The following is a 23,048-nucleotide window of genomic DNA, read 5'->3' on the forward strand; positions in this document are numbered from 1 at the left end:
GACAAATTACTGGACTGAACTCATGTTCTTGTGTGACAGAGACAGAATGAGGGAGAATGTGAAAGATCAGGTGACTTCAAATGTCACTTAGGCTGTCAGCTTTATTTTACATTCAGCCAAAATAAATAATGTTTGTGCTTTGCATACAACATTTTGATCAGTGCTCTTTCCTTATTAATAAACAGTTCATTAAAGGTTAATACATATTTTTGTACTCTACCACAGAAGTCACTTAGAAAAATTACACAAAATGTAAAGGTTAAGTGTGTAATTTCTTTGCCACTAGTGTCACCAAACGGTATTGTAAAAAAAAAAAATAAGACTTATAGTGCACACTGGGATTGGATAAAGTTTTTAGCACTAAAAACTACACACATAAACTTTTACAGTTGCCCAGGCCCTAAGACAAGGGGGGCTGTATATGCGGTTTGCCCCAAGCCCCACCCATTAAAAGTTTTGTCATAAAAAATTGTGTCACGGGACCCTGTGAGTTCAGCGACAGCCCTGATCTAAACAATATACTAATTGTATTGATATTTAAATCAATTTGTTGGATCATCCACATATTGCTAATTCAGAGTCTAATTAGATAAAGGGAAGTAGACTTGTGCTAAGCTCTTTAAATCTGGCTGTATCATGTCAAAAACAGATGTCATGGACAAAGCAAACTCCAACACACGATTAGCATTTTAACTCCAAAATTACGGATTGCTCATTAAAATATATCAAAAGCTCAATTTAGTTCAACAAACCCCACATAAACATCACACTTACCTGTTTTGAACAAAGCACAAGCTTCCTCAACACTCTTTGTTTTGTCATGGGTGAACTTTGTAGGCTAAATGGTTAAGTATTAATGTTATGGGAAAAATAAAAAAAAAAGTTTTGTTTCCAAAAATAATTTGGTGTAGTTCTATTTGTTGTGTAATAGTGTTTATAATAATCTGATTTACATTTTTATCATTGAATTAGTTCCTGGATTGTACATTTCATCAACAACCTAAAGGTTTGTGTTCCCTCAGTAATCCTGATTTCCATATATGCATTTTCTCAAGTATCCTTCCCATTCATGTCAGTCCCTAATTCTGCAGTTTTAAACTACTAAATTTTTCCACAATCTGACATTCCAGTGGCAATGGCAGTTCTGCAATTTGATCTATCGATGTGAGGGTAGGGTAATGTTTAAAAACTCACTGCTTACACAAAGACTATCACTGCAAAGCGTTTGCTGAATATTGCCTGTTGTACCACACATTATATGTACCACACACACACTTAGTTGAATGTAAGTTCAGCAGATAATTATAACAGAATTATGATACTGTCCAATATAGTCAGTGAGAAAAATTCAAGCTTGTCTAATTCCCTGTCACGTGAACACTGTAGGGTAAAGTGTGACCGAAACCTAAAACAAACATCCACACAGGGCATTGCCAAGGGGTTGTGACACTAGCATGAATGAGAGCATACTGAGATTTCCTCACCTAATATGTTGGGTCACAATGTGAGAGGTAACAAAGTTCTTGTGAGAAGTGGTACACATAAGCTACAGTGTCCTTTATTGACCACAAATTTAATCTATGAACATCTTTTCTAGTTATTACAAGGGTTTGATATCTACAAAACCTTACCTATGCAATAACTGATGAACAGTGTGAGTGAGTTATATAGAATGAACAAAAGACTATTGACAACCCAAAAGGCATGTGCAATTAATTTGTACCATTTTTTTTTAAAGCAAATTTAATAAGCTTGTAGACTAATATTTTTATCACTGTAAACAATAGTATACCATGTCAGAAGTTGAAAAAATGCTTAGTTATGCCAGCAGTGTTGAGTTGAGAAAAAATTATTTAATAAAATATTAGCATTTTCATTCAACAAGAGTATAACAAGCAATATATATTTAACATCTATAAATCTAATATCACCTACTGTTTAAATATTTTTAAGAGCTTCACCAAACAACTAAAAACTAAAAAAACAAACAAACAAGAAATACTAAAGAAGAAGAAAAACTACATTATTTTGACTGATTGCTGTATTCTCCCTCAAAAGCATATCTTCACTTTTTTATTAATTCACATTGTTATTCAGGCAAATGAACAAAAGTATTGCTTGGAACAAGCAGCATTTCCACAGTGATGCTAAACAAAAAAAAATTCCATTCTAAAATTAAACATCATAAAATGTAATACAACCACAAAACATGAATCTGACGCAATCACTTCCCTCCTCTTGAATGTAGCCTAAAAAATACCCTCAAATTTGAGATCAGGTATACTTATAAGGTCTTTAGCTCAGTCAAGAGTTACAGTGAAGTAAACTTTGTGAAAAAAAGCATTATATATTCAATAAGCTCCATTAGTATGTAGCCTATTAGTTTTATGGAGAAAACAAAATTCACTAACCTGTATTCAAGCCATGGACTTGTGGATAGGCAGTCTATTCAAAACACATGGATCAGATTGAGAGGGATTTGCTTCAGGAAGGATAATTTTAACTCATCACCCCCCTCCTACTGACTCCCTGTTATCAGCCTTCTTTCCAAGTGGCCTTTCTGCAATCTTTATTGCAGAAAGGCCACTTTCTGCAATAAAGATTGTTGTTTTCCACTACATTGAGATTTCATACCTGAAATCGCCTCACTGTGACATTAATCATTTTGTCATGGAGACTTGGTTAAAAGTCTAAGTTTATTATAACTTTAGGGCTACAAATATGTTTAAAGGATTTTCCTCTGGAACAGGAAATTAAACTCCACATAAGAGTTAGAATAATGTTTGGCCATACTATGACATGTGGTAAAATTAGTTTTTAAAAATCAGCACATTAATTCCTCTCATGGGTTACATTTACGCATTTGGCAGACGCTTTTATCCAAAGCGACTTACAGTGCACTTATTACAGGGACAATCCCCCCGGAGCAACCTGGAGTTAAGTGCCTTGCTCAAGGACACAACAGTGGCATCTTGGTGGTGCTGGGGCTTGAACCCCTGACCTTCTGGTCAGTAACCCTGAGCCTCAACCACTGAGCCACCACTGCCCCCCAGTGAGGTTGAGAGCTGAGAGCAAAGTATTGTTCCAGAAGTCACCATTTAACAAATTGTCTAACAATCTAACAATTATCTGACAATATTTTTCAAATGTATAACAATAATCAAACAATCAGACTGGAGTGAAATAATACCATGTTTACAAACAATATAGACTAATCCCGAATGTTATGATACCATATCTACAATACTCGGAGATTTATACAACATGTAATGTCTGGCATTATATATATATTTTTTATTATTTACTTATTAGTTCCAAATCCAACACTTTTAATTACAATCCAAAAGTAATATTATTCAGAGAGATGCCATAGCTTTCAGATTTATTCTTGCCTAGAATGACTACAAACTAAACTAAGCAAAAGTAAGCTAAAATAATAAAAAATGCACAATGCCATCAATAACTACTTAAACATTTAGACCAGAGGATGGAGGACACATCCATAAACCAAGAAAGGAAGGGACTGGTCTTATCCTTTCTTATAACTGTAGTGCCTACCACCATTTAGCACTATAGCTGGACCTAAGTATGCTTCATAATTCAAATCTCCAAAGAGCTTCACACTATTTGTGTTGTCCAAGGTGCTAAACCTAGACTATCAAGTCCCTGCTTAACCCACTCAGCTTAGTTATGACATCCTTATAATAGATTCCACTCAGAGGACCTATGTCACCCAAACTTGCTTGCAATCACCACCCATGATATAATGGGCATCAGCCCTAACGCTATTTAAACAACCTATGCCAGTTGGACCAAAAAGGGGGAGTCAGGTGCTCAGACAGATGGACAATCGGAGAGCAGGATAATAAAAGGGAGACTAAAGTAACTTGATTTTCTTGAAAGACAAAAAGAAAACAAGAATGGCTAAACAGTGTCATTTTGTAGCACAGTGAGTCCATTTTAGTACTATAGTACTTTTTACAACTTTTTACAGTGATAACACTCATGTGCGATATATACTCCAGTCATATCAGTGGCCAAGAAAAGGCTATTTTATTGTTCATAAGGGTGGCCTCTCTTCGTGGGACTGGACCAGCCTAAGAACTACAGTTTTTGCATGAACTGAGCTAAAGCAGCACAAAATTATGAGACTATTGTTGTCAGATTTTATTTTCTGATTGTAAATATGTTATTGAACATAATCTTTACCAATAGGTTTGGTTATTTTGGTCTTTCCCTATTTAAGTAGATTTTATTTGACTTGACAAAGGGATTTTAATAGTACTCTCACTTTATCTGTAACCCCTTTTGTGGAATAAGTTAATCTTGAGGTGATTTTTTAAATTTTATTTCTACAATAGCTTTGGTAACCTAAAACGTTTTCTTTTGCATTGTGCTGCATCCACACAGATAATAGTCAGTTTATTGTTCAAAACGACGTTGATCAGTGAAACTTGTGAATTATAAGCACACATTTGTGTTGTCAAAAGGAACTAAAAACTAAATATTTTGACTATCTGAGCAGAAACCTCCTTTCCAAATGGTAACCATTTAGAACGGAATAAAAGGTTAATAACATTATTTTTAAAGTGGCAGTAGTCTGTGCTAAATACTGCACATAATCACCCATATACCAGTTGCAGTGTTGCCAGATCTCAAATGAGATACAAGCGACCAGGTCTGAAAAAAATATTTCTGGGCAGTTGCTCAAAAAAGAGCAAATTTTATTGTTTAAAATGTCACAATGCCACAGCGTTTACACTTTTAATTAGCCAACTGCACACAGAAGTTAGTTTCAGGGTAGATTCTAGATAACTGGGCATATGGACTCAGTGTACTACTTTAAATTGGATTAGTAAGTGCCTTGCACACATGTGATGAAGTGTGAACTCGCTTAAGGACAGAGTCCCATGGGTCTTTTAAGCGTGGCCTTCCAAGTTCTTCCTCCCAGACACTCTTTCGAAGTAAAGGGGAGGACATCAACCCTGCTATTAGATTAGAAATAACAGAGACTACACCTTAGGTACTATAGATGCATCATGAGAAAGGAACATTTTTGTATGGGTCATCAGATGGTGCTGTTCAAAATTCTGACACCAGAAAATGAACATGATGCCTGAAATCTAAAGGAATTTGACTCCTGCGTTAATGGTTTAAAAAGGTGATCACAGGCAAAGGGGCTCAGGAGGGTGTAGTCTTTGAGGCCAAATGCTTTCAGATCCTCAACAATTGCTCAACAACAGGCAATGGTGGCACATGCATTTTTTAGTCTAGGCTTTTAATGAATAGGACACCCTATGGACATAGTTTGTTCCTAATAAAGTGCCCGACTTGGTCTTATGCTGTTGTTGTGCATTCTGAGATACTGCTCTGCTCACTACAATTGTACAGTGGTTATCTGAGTTACCGTAGCCTTTCTGTTAGCTCGGACCAGACTGGCAATTCTCCATTGACCTCTCTCATCAACAATGTATTTCCATCTGCAGAACTGCTGCTCACTTGATGTTTTTTGTTTTTGGCACCATTCTGAGTAAACTCTAGAGACTATTGTGTGTGAAAATCCCAGGAGATCAGCAACTACAGAAATAATAAAACCATTCCATCTAGCACCAAAAATCATGCCACAGTCAAAATCACTGAGATAATTTTTTCCCCATTCAGATGGTTGATGTGAACATTCATTGAAGTTCCTGATCCTTATCTACATGATTTTGTGCAATGCACTGCTGCCACATGATTGGCTGATTAGATAATCACGAATAAGTAGGTGTACAGGTGTTCCTGTAAAATGCTCAGTGAGTGTTCTGTATAGTACCAAAGAGACTATTGCCACTTAGACATGAAACCTCCAACAAAAACATGACATTTAATGCTACTGCATCCCCCCACAACCTAACATTTAGAAACAGCCAGCAAGATTTGACATTTTTGACCGACCGGCTGCCTATTGTAGGTGAAGCATCCGGTGAATGGCTTCCACTGGTGCCATTGTGTAATGATCCACTTACAGATGTAATTGATCCTTAATTAACAGCTCCTACCTGATAACTCTGCAGGTCACTGTCTTGCATTTTCATAACCTTCTCACAACATTTGACTAGAACTTTGGTCAAGTGAGAACACCTGATGCTCCACAGGGCTTATAGCTCTTAAAAATACAAAGAATTATCTGTACAAAGACATGTGTTTAAATGAAGCAGAGATGTATCATTCTTATAAAGAGCAGACAGGGCAGGTGTACAGACAATAATTTTTTGTATTGTGACTGTGTTTTTACTTTTTTCTTTGTCAGGCCAATACTGAAAACTCTGCATCTGGCAATAATCTCTTTATCTCTTACTCTCCTTTGCGTCAATACAAAGCTTAATACTCTTACACGCACACACTTGAATAGCTGTCTGCACACTCAGAGGAAGTGAGGCATTACGTGTAGGCTATTTGTACGAAATGTCTGCTCTTCACATTAAACATCAAGTACTGCATATATCACTTAAAATAAAATGTGCTCTGTAAACAGACCAGATCAGAGCAATCATTAGGGGTTAAATGTGTTTACATGAGCCCTCAAAGGCAGGTCTGATATTTGTCAATGATGGCAGGAATGCTCATGAATTTTCCAAGATACCAAAGTCTATGACCTTTAACATTTTATCAAAATCTCCCAAAAACTAATGATCTGAGCTATGCAATCCAAATACATTTTAAAAGATCCATACTCTTTCTGTATCTGAACAATTGTCTTATTTGTTTCAATATATACTGTATTTCTCCTAAGGAATTTCAAGAGAAACATTGGAAACAAAGTTGTGCCTTTTATAAATGAGATTAAGATGAGATCTCCATCAACATTTTCCTCAGTGAGCACATAAATAAAAAGTTTCTGGGAGCACAAAAAAACAAAAACAACAAAAAACAAACAAACAAACACACGGGCAACAAAAATAGGCAGATATTACATTAGTAAATCATAAATAGGCTGATAATGATGTCCTAAATATGGGCTGAAAGCTAATGCTGGTTGATGGTTTGAAAGACCTCAGCCTGTTGATGCCACCTACTGGCCAGTGTTCATTAATCTGAGGTTGTAAAGAGGTGAGTGAGTGCAGAGACCACAGAGCCGTCATCGCCATGCTGAGCACATAAGACTGCAGCACAGTGTCTGTCTCTCTGGGTCTCTTTCTTTAGCTGGCTCTCCTTTTTTTATGTCTGATAAGGCTACATAATACAAATGAGCAGCACCCATGTCAGGACATCACAGATTCATAGAATGGACTGAATACAAATTGTATTGCAATCATGATGAGGCTTCAGTAATCTCAACAGCACATTTTTAAGACGCTGTGGCTAGGGTCAAACAGATGACCAAAGCATAGACTTTTCTAGAATTATTATTATTATTTTCAAAATCAGCACCAAAGCGTTCAGTTCTGGTGACGTGAGCAGCATTTTTCTATTTTTGTAGTATTATTTTAACTATGGGCTACAAATTATATCAATAGCTCAATTTTGCAGATGAGTTTACAGTAAAAGGCAAAAATGGTTTAGGGATGGACATTTTCAAAAAATAATTTAGTTGAGTAATTAAACCTACAAAAAACAAGTAATCGATTACTTGTAAATTAAAATGTAAATGAAAAATAACAGATTTGACTTGTACGGAAAATGTATATTTTGTTTTATTCCCAGATGTTACAAAATGGTTTCAAAATAAAGTAACTTCAACAAACTGTGCTGCAATGAACAATAAGCATTAATAAAAAAATAAAAAAAGAAAGATTTAAAAGTGCAGAACATTTGCACTCACCCAGAACTTACATAAAGGCCATCACATTAATATTATTTCACATGTTATTACTCAGAAAAACAACTGGTGGAAGTTGGCTTTTTATAAAATGCACTCTGCCTGCGTTAAGAGATTTAAAACACATACACACATACTGATCAGTTAAGCTTCCGAGTTTCTTGTACCGCTTTGCATTTTCTTTCCATCATAAAACAGATCCTTGTCCATGGGTTTGCATGACTCCAAAAAGAATATAAACAAGTGTACAATTAAATAAGAATACAAATATTGCAAGTAGTGCTAGTGCTACTCTAGGCTTTGCTTTAAAAAAAAAAAAAAGCACAGATGCTATCATGTCTTCTTCTGTTCTTCAGCTCCCCAGTGGACTCTCTTGAAACAGCGAGATTTGGTGAGAGATTCAGAAGTATAAATGACAGTATATATCAGGGCTGCTCACGGCAGGCAAATTTGCAATATTAGAGTTGTGTTTTTAATAGTCAAATACCTGGTGCAGAGTGATTACTCGATTAGTCGTACACATCAATAAATGATTACTGTTTATTAGCTTTTTTATATATATCCTTATTTCCTAAACTTTAAATCTTTAAATGGATACCACATTCAATCCCATCGGCCTAATCCAGTTTTTCTCAAACTTTCTGTTAAGAATAGTGTAACATGCCCAAATTGAAAATAAAATAACATTTCCAACTGCTCAACAATGTACAAGTAGTTTGACAGTAATAGTAATATATTTGCTCTTAAATATATTTTAATTAAAATGTATCTATATATGTTTACTATCACAGCATATCTTGTTTGCTTATTACTTTATTATTCTTAGATTTTAGGAGGTTATATAGGTTGCATACATTCATACAAATTAGTTGGGGAGAGCAGGAATAATTCTAAAAGTTTTTTTAATTGCTCAATTATTCAGAAAATGTTAAGCATAAAAATAAAAAAGTACATGCTAAAAGCTAAAAGTACATGATGGTACATTCATTCCTCCTAGACTGTATAACAATGCAACAGTAGTATGCAATAAATATTACTGTTAATTTACAAGCTTTATAATATAAATGTATATATTTTCTGTCAACTCAACTCAAATAAATCCTGAGATTATAAAGGATGGGCTTTAATAGTGGCATCAGGCAATATGTAAACAACGGATATTTCCCAGATCGGTATATGTAATCTCCCTCGTCAGACAAGGATTTATCAGGAACATTTTACTGGGGCACAGTAGAACTTTATAAGGGCTTGTGCCCCACTAAGAGGAGACTTGTGACGCCCCTGGGCCAAAGTATATTAACAATATACAATTATGTACAATTTAAGTATATTAACAATATACAATTTATGTGCTATCTACTGTACATTCAAGAAATATATAAATAAAAAATAGTACGTAAAATAAATCACATTATAAAGGGTGTTTTTTAGGATTACTTGGCTCTCTCTCTCTGTTAAAATATGGACAATTCCCTTACCTCTGTGCCACTTAAATCACAGAACATAATTGTACAAATATTTACTAATGAAACATTGACACACTTACATTAGTCCATCAAACATATCAAAAACATTCCCCATTGGCCCCTGCTGGTATGTGCTTGAACTACACTTTGATGGCAGAAAGCATGGAACTTTTTACAGCCATTCATAAGTAGCAGTTTTATGTTTACTAAATAATGTTTTTTCCAGAAACAATTAGTTCTTTTATTACAGTCTTGTTCATCTTTTTCCAGTGACAAATAGTTTTTAAAGTGCTCTTAAAAGCGTGAAATAGACTTAAAACATTTTATTATCAATTTTGAAGAATTACTGCCATGATCTGTAAGAAAATGTACTGTACATAAACATTTTATTTTATTTTAATAAAATTCTGTTTATCGCCTGATTTTTGTTAGCAGTATTAGAAAAACATTATTTGTGGAAGGCAAAAAGTTTGGACAAAGTTGGACAAAAAGTTTTGATCATAAGAAGCAATCTATAAAAAGCCTAGTTTTCCATAAAGGAGGCACGTTTGTGCTGAAAAGAATGAAAATTTAAATCTGGGAGTGCAGCACTATTTCTGCACATTTAGTGGTTTGTTTATCTAGATTGCGGTGGTTAGTGAATAAGACTTATAATGAGAGTGAAAAAGCTGTGGCACTGAAACCGAAAAAGTTATGCTTTGTGGAAATATTTTTTGCTGCACAGATTGTCTAAAACTCATTTTTAAAGTAAACCGGTGTGCTTGAAATTCTGACACTGGAGTGCCTCCGAATTTTAACCCTAATTTTCCAGAATTACACTTACAAACGACCACACACTCACAGCTTCTAACCTCGACTTTTGAGTGGGCTCGGTGCCATGCTTTTTTAATGTCATTAACAGGTGGCTTTCTAAAATAGAATCGAGAAATGCTCACACGCATACTCAAACACATAAGCGCATAACGACAGATCAAGATACAAACATTGCGCTGGCATGGAGACCACACATTGAAAGCTCAGACACAACATGGCGACCTTGGCCAAGCCTATGACTGTTGTTATGGACGTGATCTTTTCGGATGCCAACTCTCCTCCCCAATGGCAGTTTGTCATATTGACGTCCCCCCTCTTAAAACCCCTGTTATGTACTTAGTCTGTCTGTCTCAGAGTAACCCCCTCTGCAAATCGACCTACACACATTTGACAGTCAACAGGTCAGCTATTTGTTTGTTAACATAATTGTCTGTTGTGTTAAAGTATTTGCCTTTTTAGCATTGTTAAATCACTATTAAAAGATAATTTTAATTGTTTCGTTGCAGATAACTTTGAATTTTTAGCAACAAATAAGTCCTTTTTTAAGTTTTTGAGTCTCAATACTGGAATCTTATTCCATTTGGCTGTATTTGCATGTTCTGCTGGCTTGCTCTCTGGCTTATTCCTCAAATGTTCTGGGGTCCACAGTGAATTTAACGTGGCTAATAGTTTCCACAAGGTAATTTAATAAAGCTAATGAAACTATTAAGAACTGCATGGAATATTTTCATATGCATAGCATGTTCTAAGTCTTAACTGTTTGCTACCACAACAGCAAATTATATAATACTCATTATATCTTAAGTTTGTTTATTTGTTACTACTATACTAGTCTTGCATAGCCAGACTTTTGACTTAGGCCAGAAACATACTTTACTCAAGTATTCGTATATACTTTTTGTTTATTTACAATTACACAGCAACAAACATATTTCATGTATCTATTAATTGTTTTACAGCTATTATTTTCAATAGTCATCCTATTTTCAGATCATTTACACCTCTGTAAGCACCACAGGTGTCATCGTGGCACAGAGGTGTGCCTTAAATTAACAAAGGGTGCTCTCTAAAACGGTTCACTCACAAACGATTTCACATTCTATTTCAAGTAATTTCAAGTTCATTTTGATTCTGATGTGCTCAAAAGTGGTGTTGTCCTTATCGGTAAATAATTGTTTTCTGTAATAAGTCCACTTCCACCAGTTTGCTCCGTATCGCATTGACGAATTAATGACAGGGTAATGACCAATCAAATAAAAGTAGAGACATTGCCTCCTCACACGTGACTTTTTGCCTACTGTATATTCTGAGGTTACCCCACTTACATTCACGCTACGCTTTAGGAGCTCAATGAGATCGAAGTGAGCTGAAGGGAGGCAAGATAGGTGATACATCTCTCTGAAGCTATAGCCACTGGTGTCGCAATGTTGGACAGTGTATTTTTAGAAGTATGATTGGTATACACATTATTTGAGAATTTTGAGCTTGCATATCGTTATATTTAGTTTTATTTATGTACAGCCGATTATGGCAGATGTGAGCGCTTGGCCAACACATTGCTGAGCAATTTATAATGCTGAATGTTCTTGCATTACTGTGACAGTAACCAACCTCAGTACCTCAAGGGAGCGATAGAGTTTCCTTCAAATGTCAGAACCATTAAACTGGATGTGTTATAATTAAGGTAAGTTGCAATAAATATATTTACTTTACCTTTCTTGCTCAGCAATACTGTCTTCAAACTGTTGCTCCGCCATGACAGTTGTTGACTAACCATATAAGTGGACAGTTCACACTAATGTTACTTGTGGCACTGTTGAGAACGCAAACTGGGTCAGGTGAATTTCGGTCTGACCCATTTTGGAATGCAACAACGTACAAAATCGAGTTTGCATAGCTGGAAGCATCTGCATATAAATACTGAACTTGCGTAGAGTATGTTTCGTCCTTTATGGCATAAAGTCTGGTCCAGTTTGCAGATTATTCTGGCCAAGAACCTTCCACATAAACAGGATGAAACTGTGTCTGTCTGATTAAAATATTAAATATGAATTATTTCACAGCTATAACTCAAAAAACAAAGTGTAACAGTGTTAAACATGTGGATATCTAGCTTACGTGCTAGCAAGGGCTTTAAACAAACCTTCTTTAAAACATCTGATTTCAAACTTGGTAAATCTAACAATTATTCCTTCCTAAAAAACACTCATCTTAGAAAGACTTAGTTTCCAGGCTAAATTATTAAAACCTGTGTATGCTGACTAGCAGAAGCTGCATATTAATTCAAGCAATCTGAATGGAGATTCTGATTTCCAGAAGTGTTTTCAAGTTTTGTGTACAGTATGCATCATAAGGTCCTTGAGTGCACTATATGCTATCTGAGGCTGAGCCAACCATTATACTAATAGTTTACCTAAATCATAAACAACTTAAGATGTGCTTATGTTCTGATCTTCCATTTCATCATGTTCTTGATTTTTAGAGTAACCAACCTGACCAATCCCTGACTTCATTTCCTGCTCATCATTCACACCTTCAAGCTCCAAGCATTCTTTACAATTTTTGAATGGACAATAGCTTTCTGCAAAGCTTTATCCCCTATCCTGTACCTCCCAGCTTCTATCAGCTGTCCATTCTGATCTTAACTCCAACATTATTAACATACTCTGCCAGATCCCTTTCTGATGGTGCACCTCTTACCATGCTCAAAGCATAGTGTCACCTCTACATTAGAAAAACAGACTGGCATAGATTGATGTTGTTGGATGAATCTAATGCAGCCTCTCCCTCCATTAACTTCCTTTGTTTGTGTTCTTGATCTGATTATTTTGAGTTTAATCATCTAAGAGGACTTAAATGTCCTTTCAAAATAAGCCACTGCCTCTCTTTAACTTATCTGGATCTCTAAAGCTGCAAATCAAATATGTGGTCCACGTTCATCGTGCAGGATGAAGAGATAAGGACAGGGACTGTACCTGCTGGGGTGCACCAAGGTTCGGGTGGTTTGGAAGGGCTTATGGGATCCAGGAGCGATGGGCGCAAACGCCGACTTAGAACGTTGTCCAGTTCTGGCAACGGCATTAGCGAAAGCCAAGAGGGAAAGATTAAGCTGACTTTTTTCATGGCTGTGACTGGCATCATGCTTACTGTGCTAGGGGTGGGCACAGAGTTTTGGGTGGAGCTCACACCATCAAAGAGCTTCTACAACAACCAGACTTGCCTTGCAGCACATTACGGTTTGTGGAAATGTTGCACCAAGACCTTCTGGGTGTCAGATATTGACCCAAAGCAGGAAAGCTGTGGGCCTCTGGATTTACAAGGAGGTAAGACATTTTGTTTATTGTAAATGTTCTATAGGTTGGGCAAATGTTTAAGCTGGATTTCTAGAATTAAAACTGAAGTGTATTTTAACTTTTTTAATAATATGCAGAAACAATTAAAAAAAGCCATTTGCCATTACAACAAAAGTTGTAAATCCTCTATCTCTGTGGCATTTTGAAAATATTGCTGTTTCTTTACAGAGAAACAGTAACCTAACCAATAGTGTGAGTTTGTGCAGGACTGTATTTTTGGTTGATCTATGTTAGATGGGAGGAGTATTCAGGGAATCTGCTTGAAAACTATCATTATTTTTGCTATTCCGTTTGGTGGCGCTAGTGTTATAGAAACATACATCAGCTTTAACTTTATCTGTTTGAGTAACATCGCCTTTTTGGGTCCAATTATAGAATCCAATTGCACCTTCTTCAAGTTCTACACCACTGGAGAAAACATTGTCCTATTTCAGAAAACGCCAGAGAAGGGTGAGTCATCTCACATTGTCCTCTGTATCTTTAGATCTTGTACCATTAGGGTTTCTTTCTTTGTCTCGTCACTGAGTGCTGACAAACACTTTATTTTCATAAAATTATACTTGGATATTAACTGAACAACCAATAAAAGGTCCAGTAAACGGTACAGTATATTTGTATATAATACAGTAATGTACAGTATTTAGACAACATGATATAAAATGAACAATGAAATGGAAAGAGAAATTGTACATTTTAATGTGTATATTTTCTAAAAGTAAATGTAAACACATGTAGGACTACTATCTACTAACATATTGATTGGCCCAAAGCTAATTGGCATGGAGAAACCAGAAAAGTCCAACTTTAATGTCATCTTTAATCCAGTTTACTATCATTTGTTGACTATGGCTCCTCTTACTCCTTTAGATCTGACTGTAGCATCGGCCATGTTTGCTATCTTTAGTCTTTCCCTGATGGTGATGGGGGCCATCTGCATCATCATGGCAGTAAGCAAAGGTGTGCAGTTCTTCTTGAAGCCAGCCTGTGTTTGCTTCATACTATCAGGTAATTAAACACTATCATGCAATTGGCTATAAATAACAAAAATCTCTGAAAAAGATATTACAAATATGACAATATGGCCCGTTTTACTGGTCAAAATATTGAACATACAACTAAAGGTTTAAGTGCTCTGGTTTTGTTTACTAAATTTGTCTTCAAAAATGGCGAGGACGGTAGGCTATAAGAATAATCTTAAATGGCATAATGTATCAATGCACTGTTTATGTTTTAAACTTTGTGGCATACAAAAATGGATATTGATAAAATATTGATCATCATCTAAATGGATAGATTTCTCAAGGTTATTATTTAAGGTATTGCTCCATTGTAGACTCCATTGTGGCCTTGAAGAAAACTACTTTGTTCATAAGATAACTGACCTTCAGAAAATTGCAGCATGGCACTGACATACAGCAGTGGATACAAATCTGGGCACAGTAATGTCAAAAGCAGGACATATTGCCTAGTAAACTGAATCGCAAAGCAGAACCAGCCAACAATGTCTGCCAACACAAAGGTTGCTACAGGGTTAAGCACTTCAGCTGGGATTGCTGGGACTGCTTCTTTATTTGTGTAAATCACATTGGATTAAAACTATATGCTAAAAGGCAATTTATTAATTTTTTTCCATCTCCATCTCTTGTCAGGTGTCTTAATCTTCATCTGTCTCATTGTCTTCCACCAATCAGTGCTTTCGTTCCTGGCAAGTGACCAATCCATACCTCTACACCATAAAATGTCGTGGTCAGTGACATGTTTAGGTTGTGCTGGGGCTCTTGTTGTTGTTGCAGGGGCCTTGTTCTTGGTCCTTGCTCTGCCTTACAGTCCTTGGGAAAAATGCCTTCCTAAAAACAACAGTGACATCTAGTGGTGTGGAAGATGAAAAGCACTTTGCACTCTATCCTATTAATACTGTGGAACAGATAACAGGACTACTTCTCCACTGATGAACAAAATACTGTTCCATATATATAGGATTAGTTATGTTGCAGTTATGTACAATATTTTGCTTTTGTTTGAGGGTTGGATAAATGTAATAAGAATAGCAGTGAGTTTGCACTGGAGAGTATGGTGTAAGAAATATAACAGGACGTGGGCCAGGCATTTCGGCAGATTACACATAATATTAGGATGGAATATTTCAGATCATCAAGCCTTAAATATTAATACCTATAAGTATGTAACCTGTTGTGTAATGGTTCTTAGATTATATTGGACATTTGTTTAACTTTTCCCAAGAAACATTGCACAGTTTAACTTGATGCTGTACTACCCTCATATAGTTAGAAACCCGTATGACATGGAACACAAAAGGAGAGATTGGGAAGAATGACAATCTCAGTCACAATTCACATTCAATTTAAGGGTAAAAAAAAAAAAAGCTTGAAATTGAATGGTAACTAAGACTAACATGCTCTCCTATTGTGTTCTATTAAAGAAATAAAGTCAGGTTTGGAACAACAGGAGGTGATCAAATGATAAAATCTAAATGTTTGGATGAATTAATCTGAATTAATCTAATTTATTTATGCTTTTATGTGCCAATGAAAAGCCTTTATTGTTGGTTTTAACCAGCCTTCTTCATCTGGAGATGGTTCAGTTGATGACAGCAATGAGATGAACTGAAATCAAAAGTATTAATTAAAGCCACATTATCTGTGGATTCTTTTGTCCATTGTGGACACTGACACTGATGCTGATCTAGCATCAGTTGTCAAAAGCCTGAATGCAATTAGTGAAATGGTAAATCACAATAATGAGAAACTTTCATTGTTTGCCTGCCACTTATGCATGACAGAAAGAGCTTTCCTACTGAGTAGGGTTGGATTCTGCAACAATTCAAAGTATGAATGTGCCATTTCAAATTCAAACTTTGGTGGAAGATGGTATGCATTTTATTTCATACACTGAATGCAGTACAAAAATTGTATATATTTATAAAACAAAATATATATCATAATATATATAATATTGGTTTAGCAAAGAGTATAGACAAAGATTTTAGAAGCAGGTGCATGAGACATTTTTATGGGGTACATATTAGACAGGATGAATGTAGAATTTTTATTCTATGGAAGATTTTTGCAAGCAGCTATTCAGTTCCCCTTCTGTCACTCACTCGACGTTGTGTCGATGTAGTGACACTAGATGTAGTGACACTAGGGTTCGACTCTTGAGAGCCCCAAAACACCTCAATCTTTGAGACAAGGCCAATGAGAATTGGCGAGTGAAATTTGCATGCCACTCCCCCAGACATACTGATATAAAAGTAGCTGGAATACCCACTTGCATTCATATTTTTTCTTCAGAGCCGAGCGGTTGTGTATCAGTGAGCTGAATCCCACTGCTGTTCCATTCACCTCTGAAGGAAGCATATACTTTTGGATATAAGGCACTTAGTGCAGATTACGCCCCTGGGTGCTTCAACAGCGCTACTAAAAGAGTAAATATTTCTGAAATGATTATTTCTGATAGCATGCCTCACAAGCGAGCGTGTGCAGTGACGTCGCTTGGGTTCCCGGGAATCCTCCCACTGCCCGCTCTGGTATTTCCTGATGGGACCACCCCATGGGACAGACGTGCTGGCACACAGCTGGCCCCGGGGGCTGTGCAAATACACATTCACCCAGTGAGCCTATTTGCACAGATCTTGTGCAAGGACAGGGAGGATGAGGAACAATTCACCCTTGTGGCCCTATACTGGCCCACCCAGACTTGGCTCTCGGACCTCACGTTTCTCATGACAGAACCTCCCTGGCAATTTCCCCTGAGAAAGGACCTTCTTTCAGGGCACAATCTAGCACCCGTGCCCAGACCTCTGGAAACTGCACGTCTGGCACTTGGAATGGATGCAGAAGATCTATTTGGCCTACCACTATTTGATTGTGTGGTAGACACAATCACTCAGACCAGAGCTCAAGCTACGAGGCAGCTTTATGCCCTGAAGTAGCTTTTGTTCACGAGGTTGTGTTCTTCCCAAGCCGAAGACCCCCAGATATACACAGTTGGGTCAGTGCTTTCCTTCCTGCAGGAGAGGTGAAGGTTTATGTGGCCGCCATAGCGCCCCACCAGGACACAGTGGATGGTAGGTCCATAGGGAAGCATGACCTGATCATCAGGTACCTCAGAGGCGCCCAGAGGCTGAATCCACCTAGGTCACGTCTTTTCCCCTCATGGACTTCAGAGAGCACCGTTTGAGCCACTAGAGTCAGTCTCTCCTTGAAGATGGCCCTCCTGATTATGCTCACCTCCATCAAGAGGGTTAGGACCTGCAAGCATTATCTGTCAGCGACACTTGCCAGGAGTTCGGTCTGGCAGATTCTCACATGATCCTGAGACCCCGCCTGGGCTATGTGCCCAAGAATCCCACAACCCTCTTCAGGGATCAGGTGGTGAGCCTGCAAACGCTACCCCAGGAGGAGGCAGACCCAGCCCTGTCATTGCTGTGTCTGGTGCGTGCTTTGCGCATCTACTTGGATTGCATGCAGAGCTTTAGAAGCTCTGAGCAGCTCTTTGTCTGCTTCAGTGGACAGTGGAAAGGGAATGCTGTCTCCAAACAGAGGCTTGCCCACTGGATTGTGGATGCCATTGCTTTGGCATACCAGGCCCTGGCCATGCCTGCCGGTTTGGGAAAACAAGCACACTCTACAAGGAGTGTGGCATCCTCGTGGGTTCTGGCCAATGGCACAGATCGTCCTGTGTTTTGTCAGGTACGAACAGGTAAGTTCGGTAATACGGAACAGCTGGCTGGGTGTATCCCTTGCTTATAGCGTCTTTCCCTTCCATGAGGTGAAGATGTCTGCTGCTTCTCCCATGCGAGTTCACGAACCTGTGAACCCTGGATGTCCTTCCTCCCTAGCCCTGTGGGTTGCAAATTTGGTGGAGAAATTCACAGCCGGACCCACTATGGGGTCTAATATGCCCTGTACTGTGATAGGTGCTCCACAAGTCCGGTTACTCCGGTAACCCCTGTGATGAATTTTCCGCAGTAGGGTCTCCCTGTCGGCAGACCCGCGTCTCTCTTGGGCAGAGCTTTCTCTGCCCCTGTAGCTGTGTTAGTAGAGCTCCTCTCCTTCGAGACAGGACCTACCACCGCGCCTCTTCCATGTGCGGCAGATGAGCCCACGTGTCGTATTTCCACATGCTACCTCCCCTTCAGGCAGGATTTTACCTCCGCGGGGTCTTTACCCCCTGAAAGAATAGGAAAGGAAAATAAAACCTTCCCCGAATAAGACATCTAGTGTCACTAAATCGACGCAATTTCAAGTGAGTGACAGAAGGGGAATGTCTCGGTTACTGTCGTAACCTCCGTTCCATGATCGAGGGAAGGAGACGTTGTGTAGGGACACAATGCTGTACTAACCGCTGAAATGGCTGGGACCTTGTCTCGGCTCCTCAGCACAAAACCTGAATGAGAGTGGGCATTACAGCTCCTGTTATACCCGTATGTCCGTGGCATGCAAATTCACTCGCCAATTCTCATTGCCCTTTTCTCAATGATTGAGGTGTTTTGGGGCTCTCAAGAGCGAAACCTAATGTCACTACATCTAGTGTCACTACATTGACACAACGTCTCCATCAGGGAACGGCGGTTACGACAGTAACGAGACGTTTACTTTAATGCTTATTTGTAGTTTATATAATAATAAAATTATATGCATCTAAAGCAAACTTACACATATAATTTACGCACAATAACAAATAAGCTGTTTTCAGTAAAATCAGGCAAATTGTTACATTAATTCCTAAATGAGATAAATAAAATACACTTTTTGCATCTTCTGGTTCTATATTATTTGTATTATTAGCAGTCCTGGTTTTGGTTCACAGGTTCCTATGAAAGTTTGCAGTCACCTTTGTTTTGGTCTCAAGTGTAGTTTTTTTTATTAACATTTGTTGTGACTTTCAATGTCTTACTGTACATAAATATACCTTTTTTCAAGAAAATGCAATTATTTGGATACTGAATGTGATAGTAATGCACATTAATAACAAATAAAGAGTGACACAGATCTGTTTATGCATTGTTTTTTATTATTATTATTTATTCATTTCAGTCCTGTCACCTTGTAGGTTGGGTTTTTGTCTGACGGGACCGTGACATCATTGCCCCCATTGTCTTGTGTTTTGTGTGCTGTCTTTGTGTGACGCTCTCCAGTGATGTCACAGTCCTGTTACCTTGTCAGGTTGGGTTTTTGTCTGACAGGACCATGAAATCATTGTTCCTTGTTTATTTTGTTCCAAGCACATTGATGTTATCTTTCTCATGTGTTTCAGGTGCCGCTGTCACGCGGAATCAGCATTTCCATGGGAACCTTGAATGTTTCCTTGGGAACACTGATCATGCCAACATTCAGCTGGCGAGCGGCACCTGTTACTTGTTAGTTGATGCCTATTTAATTCCCTCGTTTGTCATATTCTTTGCTGGATTGTTTGCATTAATGTTATATGCAGTTCAGTGTTGAGACTGAATGTATCACTAGATTGTTGTTTGGTGTGAAGTAACTAACCTTACCCACTCTGCCTAGTAGATCCTGTCTTGTGTATCTGTTGGTTGCCTGCGTGTTGGGTGTGTGGTTGCCTTCCAGTTTGCGGTGTTTCAGCTGGGTTTCTATGGAAAATACCTTGTCTTTGCCCATGTGTCAGGAGCTAGATTGCCCTACCCTGCTGGCCGTTGTTCTACACCTCACTAAGCTACAGCAGAGGAATCTACAAATCTATTCCTGACTTCCACAATGCACATACTCATTCTACGAACAAATTATTGTAAAGAAAATCCTTTGAACTGTTCCTCTGCTCTTGGGTCAGTTTGTCTCGTACAGTTCATTGATTCCTATACAGAACTTATTGGCCGCCACCAACATCTCATGCATTTCATACATGTGCAGTCTAAAATACTTTCTGCATGCATTTCAGTGTTTGTCAGATCTGTGAAATGACATCCTTGCTGAAGCCGAGATCCTATTGCCTATTTTCATCCATTCGTTTCGGATATTTGGCATGCTTTCTTAATATACATTACCACGTGTGCCAATCGTGTGACCATTCTCTGCACTTGAATGAATGCAAATTTGATACAAACTAATAAAACCAATGCAACATCAAGCCTCTTGCCTTCATACCTCATATCTTTCTCTCACTGTCACATAGAAACACATGTCATCTCTCTTGACCTTCTTCCAGATTTCCATCTCCTCGTTCATCCCACTCATCTCATTTCCTCCCTCCTGCTTCCTCTAAATTTAGAGCGTGGCCAATCACGCTCCGGAGAACATAAACAACTCAAACAAGGATTAGAAAGGCAGTTCCCTTCACTTACAGAGCCACCTAACCATCTCATGGCTGATCATGACACCTCGTAGAAATAGTTACCATCTCTTTGGCTGTGTAGTTAAGTATAGTTGATTTCAGACCTAAACCTTGAGTGAGACAAATATGGCTTGGGCAGATCTACTTATGTTTGGTTACGGCTTCTGTTACGTATCACGTATCTGTACCTTCATTGTGACCTACATAATTATGCCAGCCACATAGCAACAAATCGTCCGATGTGTTACAGACATATGGTTGTGTATGTCGGACTATCTTTAAACTCTGCCCTTGTAGCTTTGAGCTCTGAAAACTCTCCCTTTTGTGAGCACACACACACCTTTAGTTAACTTATGATGGCTCACTGTATTCCACTGCTAGTGTAGGGCATCTTATCTTAAACCAAACCGATTCAGAATGCAGTTTAGTTGTTTAATAATGTTTTATCTGCTGACTTCTGCTGTTTTTTATGTATACCTTGGGAAATGTGTGGTTCAAGCTTGAAGCTGAACACCTGTGTTTCATAGAAGATGTATACTTTGCCTAAATTGTGGGGGCCAAATGTTCCCTCAAGGACAGTAAATTCTAAATCACCCACATAGCAGGGACAAGCCAACATTGCCCATGAGGAAAATGGCTTAATAACCATTCTAAATGTTTTAAATAAAATCTTAAAATGCTAAAAGATTTATGTGAGGTTATGGTTTCTATACCATCAATAGCTCAGCATAACAATGGAAATTTCCTGCTATAATAGAAAAAAAAGTTTTCCATGAGGAGGATCCATGTGGTTTAGACATGAGTGCTCTTGATGCAAATTCAAACTGTAACTCCGAATGACAACAGTTCACTTGAATAGGTGCACAGGTAAAATTTTACTGCCTGCCACATCTCTGAAAGACATGTCAGGATGCCTGGGGCAAAATATCTGTTGGGATCTGTAGAAGTCGATGGACACACGTACACACACGAGTCCCCTCAGTCAGCATATTTGATAAAAGCGAGTGTGACAATCTGGAGAATGATCACTCTCTGTCATGTCCTTCCCTTGAGCTAGGCATAGGCATTAATGAATTGTTCTCATGTTTGTCTGTGTGTGTGTGTGAAGCCTCATTCCTGTTATCACTCTCAACCTCTTGGGTGTGGAATCGAGGCTTGTGAATAGTGTTGAGGAGTACGATAGAAATTCTAGATGCCCAGGTCAGACAGTGAATTTCCAAAATGTAGAATGGCAGAGGAAAAGTTCTTTATATTCACAAGGAAAGTGATACCTAATTGGACGATTCAGTAATATTCATCAGGAAAGTGCAACCTGATAAATTGGAGAAATTATAACCCCAACCTACCACTAAACCAAAGACAAACAAATCAGGTAGCGCTTTACTCATAAATCTGCAGCCAGGCTGCAGTCAATATAAGCTGTTCCAAAACCTATGAGCTGCCTACCTAGACTGGATTTTAAAAGCATAATTTGCACACTCCCAACACAAAGCATACTCTACAAGCAATGCTGGAAATGGGGGGACCAAAGTGATTCAAATACCAAAAGCTCTACAATGTGATAGTTCACCTTGAATGTGTGGTTGAATGAATTTGACCTGGTCAAGTGTCAAGCGTTGGACACACTCAGAACCCCTCTATTACTCTTGATCTGCTGTTCTGTGTAACAGATGCAACGCAACAGCAGAAGATGTCCGTCTAGCGCATGTTTACACAAACCAACAATACAAAGAAAAGAATCATACAGTGTTGTACTATTCGTCATATACTGTATAAATCACTTTGACTATGTAATAAAAAGCACCCATTTCCAGCCCTATCTACAAGGTAGGCAGCAACATAATGCTGCCATTTTAGATACCTTGTTTTGGCCAAAATATACCAGTGTAGCCTTGATGCTAAAAATACTATTTTCTATTGCCTCCCATTTACCTCTACACATCCGTGGTGAAGTTCACACTGCTTTAGTTTACTTCCATATACAAAACCCAGAAATGTGAAAAGGGAACATCGGAATCAGTTGTGGTTGATGTGAGCTTTTCTCTCTAATGTTTAGCTGATCTCACCAGGTGATCATGTAGGCACTCTATCGGTGTGAACTCTGTTCCCTTGAAGACACCTTCTGTGCTTCCCATAGATATGAACTGGAGAATTTATGTCTTTATAGGAGATAGGAAAACATATTATGTGTTGTGAAAAAATATGTGTAGGTCTATGCATACCAAATCCCACTCTAGTCCTGTTGACCCCCCTGTGCCATTCCAAATCCATCTTTATGACCACATGTATGCAATGTACAAAAAG

At 38.1% G+C, this 23,048-nt stretch overlaps 1 protein-coding gene across 3 annotated transcripts; it reads left to right on the top strand.

Moving 5' to 3' along the window:
- Positions 1 to 10,409: 10,409 nt before the first annotated feature.
- Positions 10,410 to 19,441, top strand: LOC127619582 (voltage-dependent calcium channel gamma-6 subunit-like). 3 transcript variants are annotated; one of them, XM_052092466.1, is made up of 6 exons: positions 10,447 to 10,481; positions 11,684 to 11,764; positions 12,563 to 13,403; positions 13,809 to 13,883; positions 14,301 to 14,438; positions 15,083 to 19,441. In XM_052092466.1, exons 3-6 carry the CDS (start codon positions 13,004 to 13,006, stop codon positions 15,301 to 15,303), a joined length of 834 nt encoding a protein of 277 aa, XP_051948426.1. In that variant the 5' UTR covers positions 10,447 to 10,481; positions 11,684 to 11,764; positions 12,563 to 13,003; the 3' UTR covers positions 15,304 to 19,441. The 3 variants fall into 3 exon arrangements, with proteins under 3 accessions (XP_051948427.1, XP_051948425.1, XP_051948426.1); XM_052092467.1 differs by lacking the exon at positions 11,684 to 11,764 and having other exon boundaries at positions 10,410 to 10,481; positions 13,028 to 13,403; XM_052092465.1 differs by lacking the exon at positions 11,684 to 11,764 and having other exon boundaries at positions 10,426 to 10,481.
- Positions 19,442 to 23,048: the final 3,607 nt, after the last annotated feature.

The sequence above is a fragment of the Xyrauchen texanus genome, chromosome 26, assembly GCF_025860055.1.
Source record: "Xyrauchen texanus isolate HMW12.3.18 chromosome 26, RBS_HiC_50CHRs, whole genome shotgun sequence".
Classification (NCBI taxonomy): Eukaryota; Metazoa; Chordata; class Actinopteri; order Cypriniformes; family Catostomidae; genus Xyrauchen; species Xyrauchen texanus.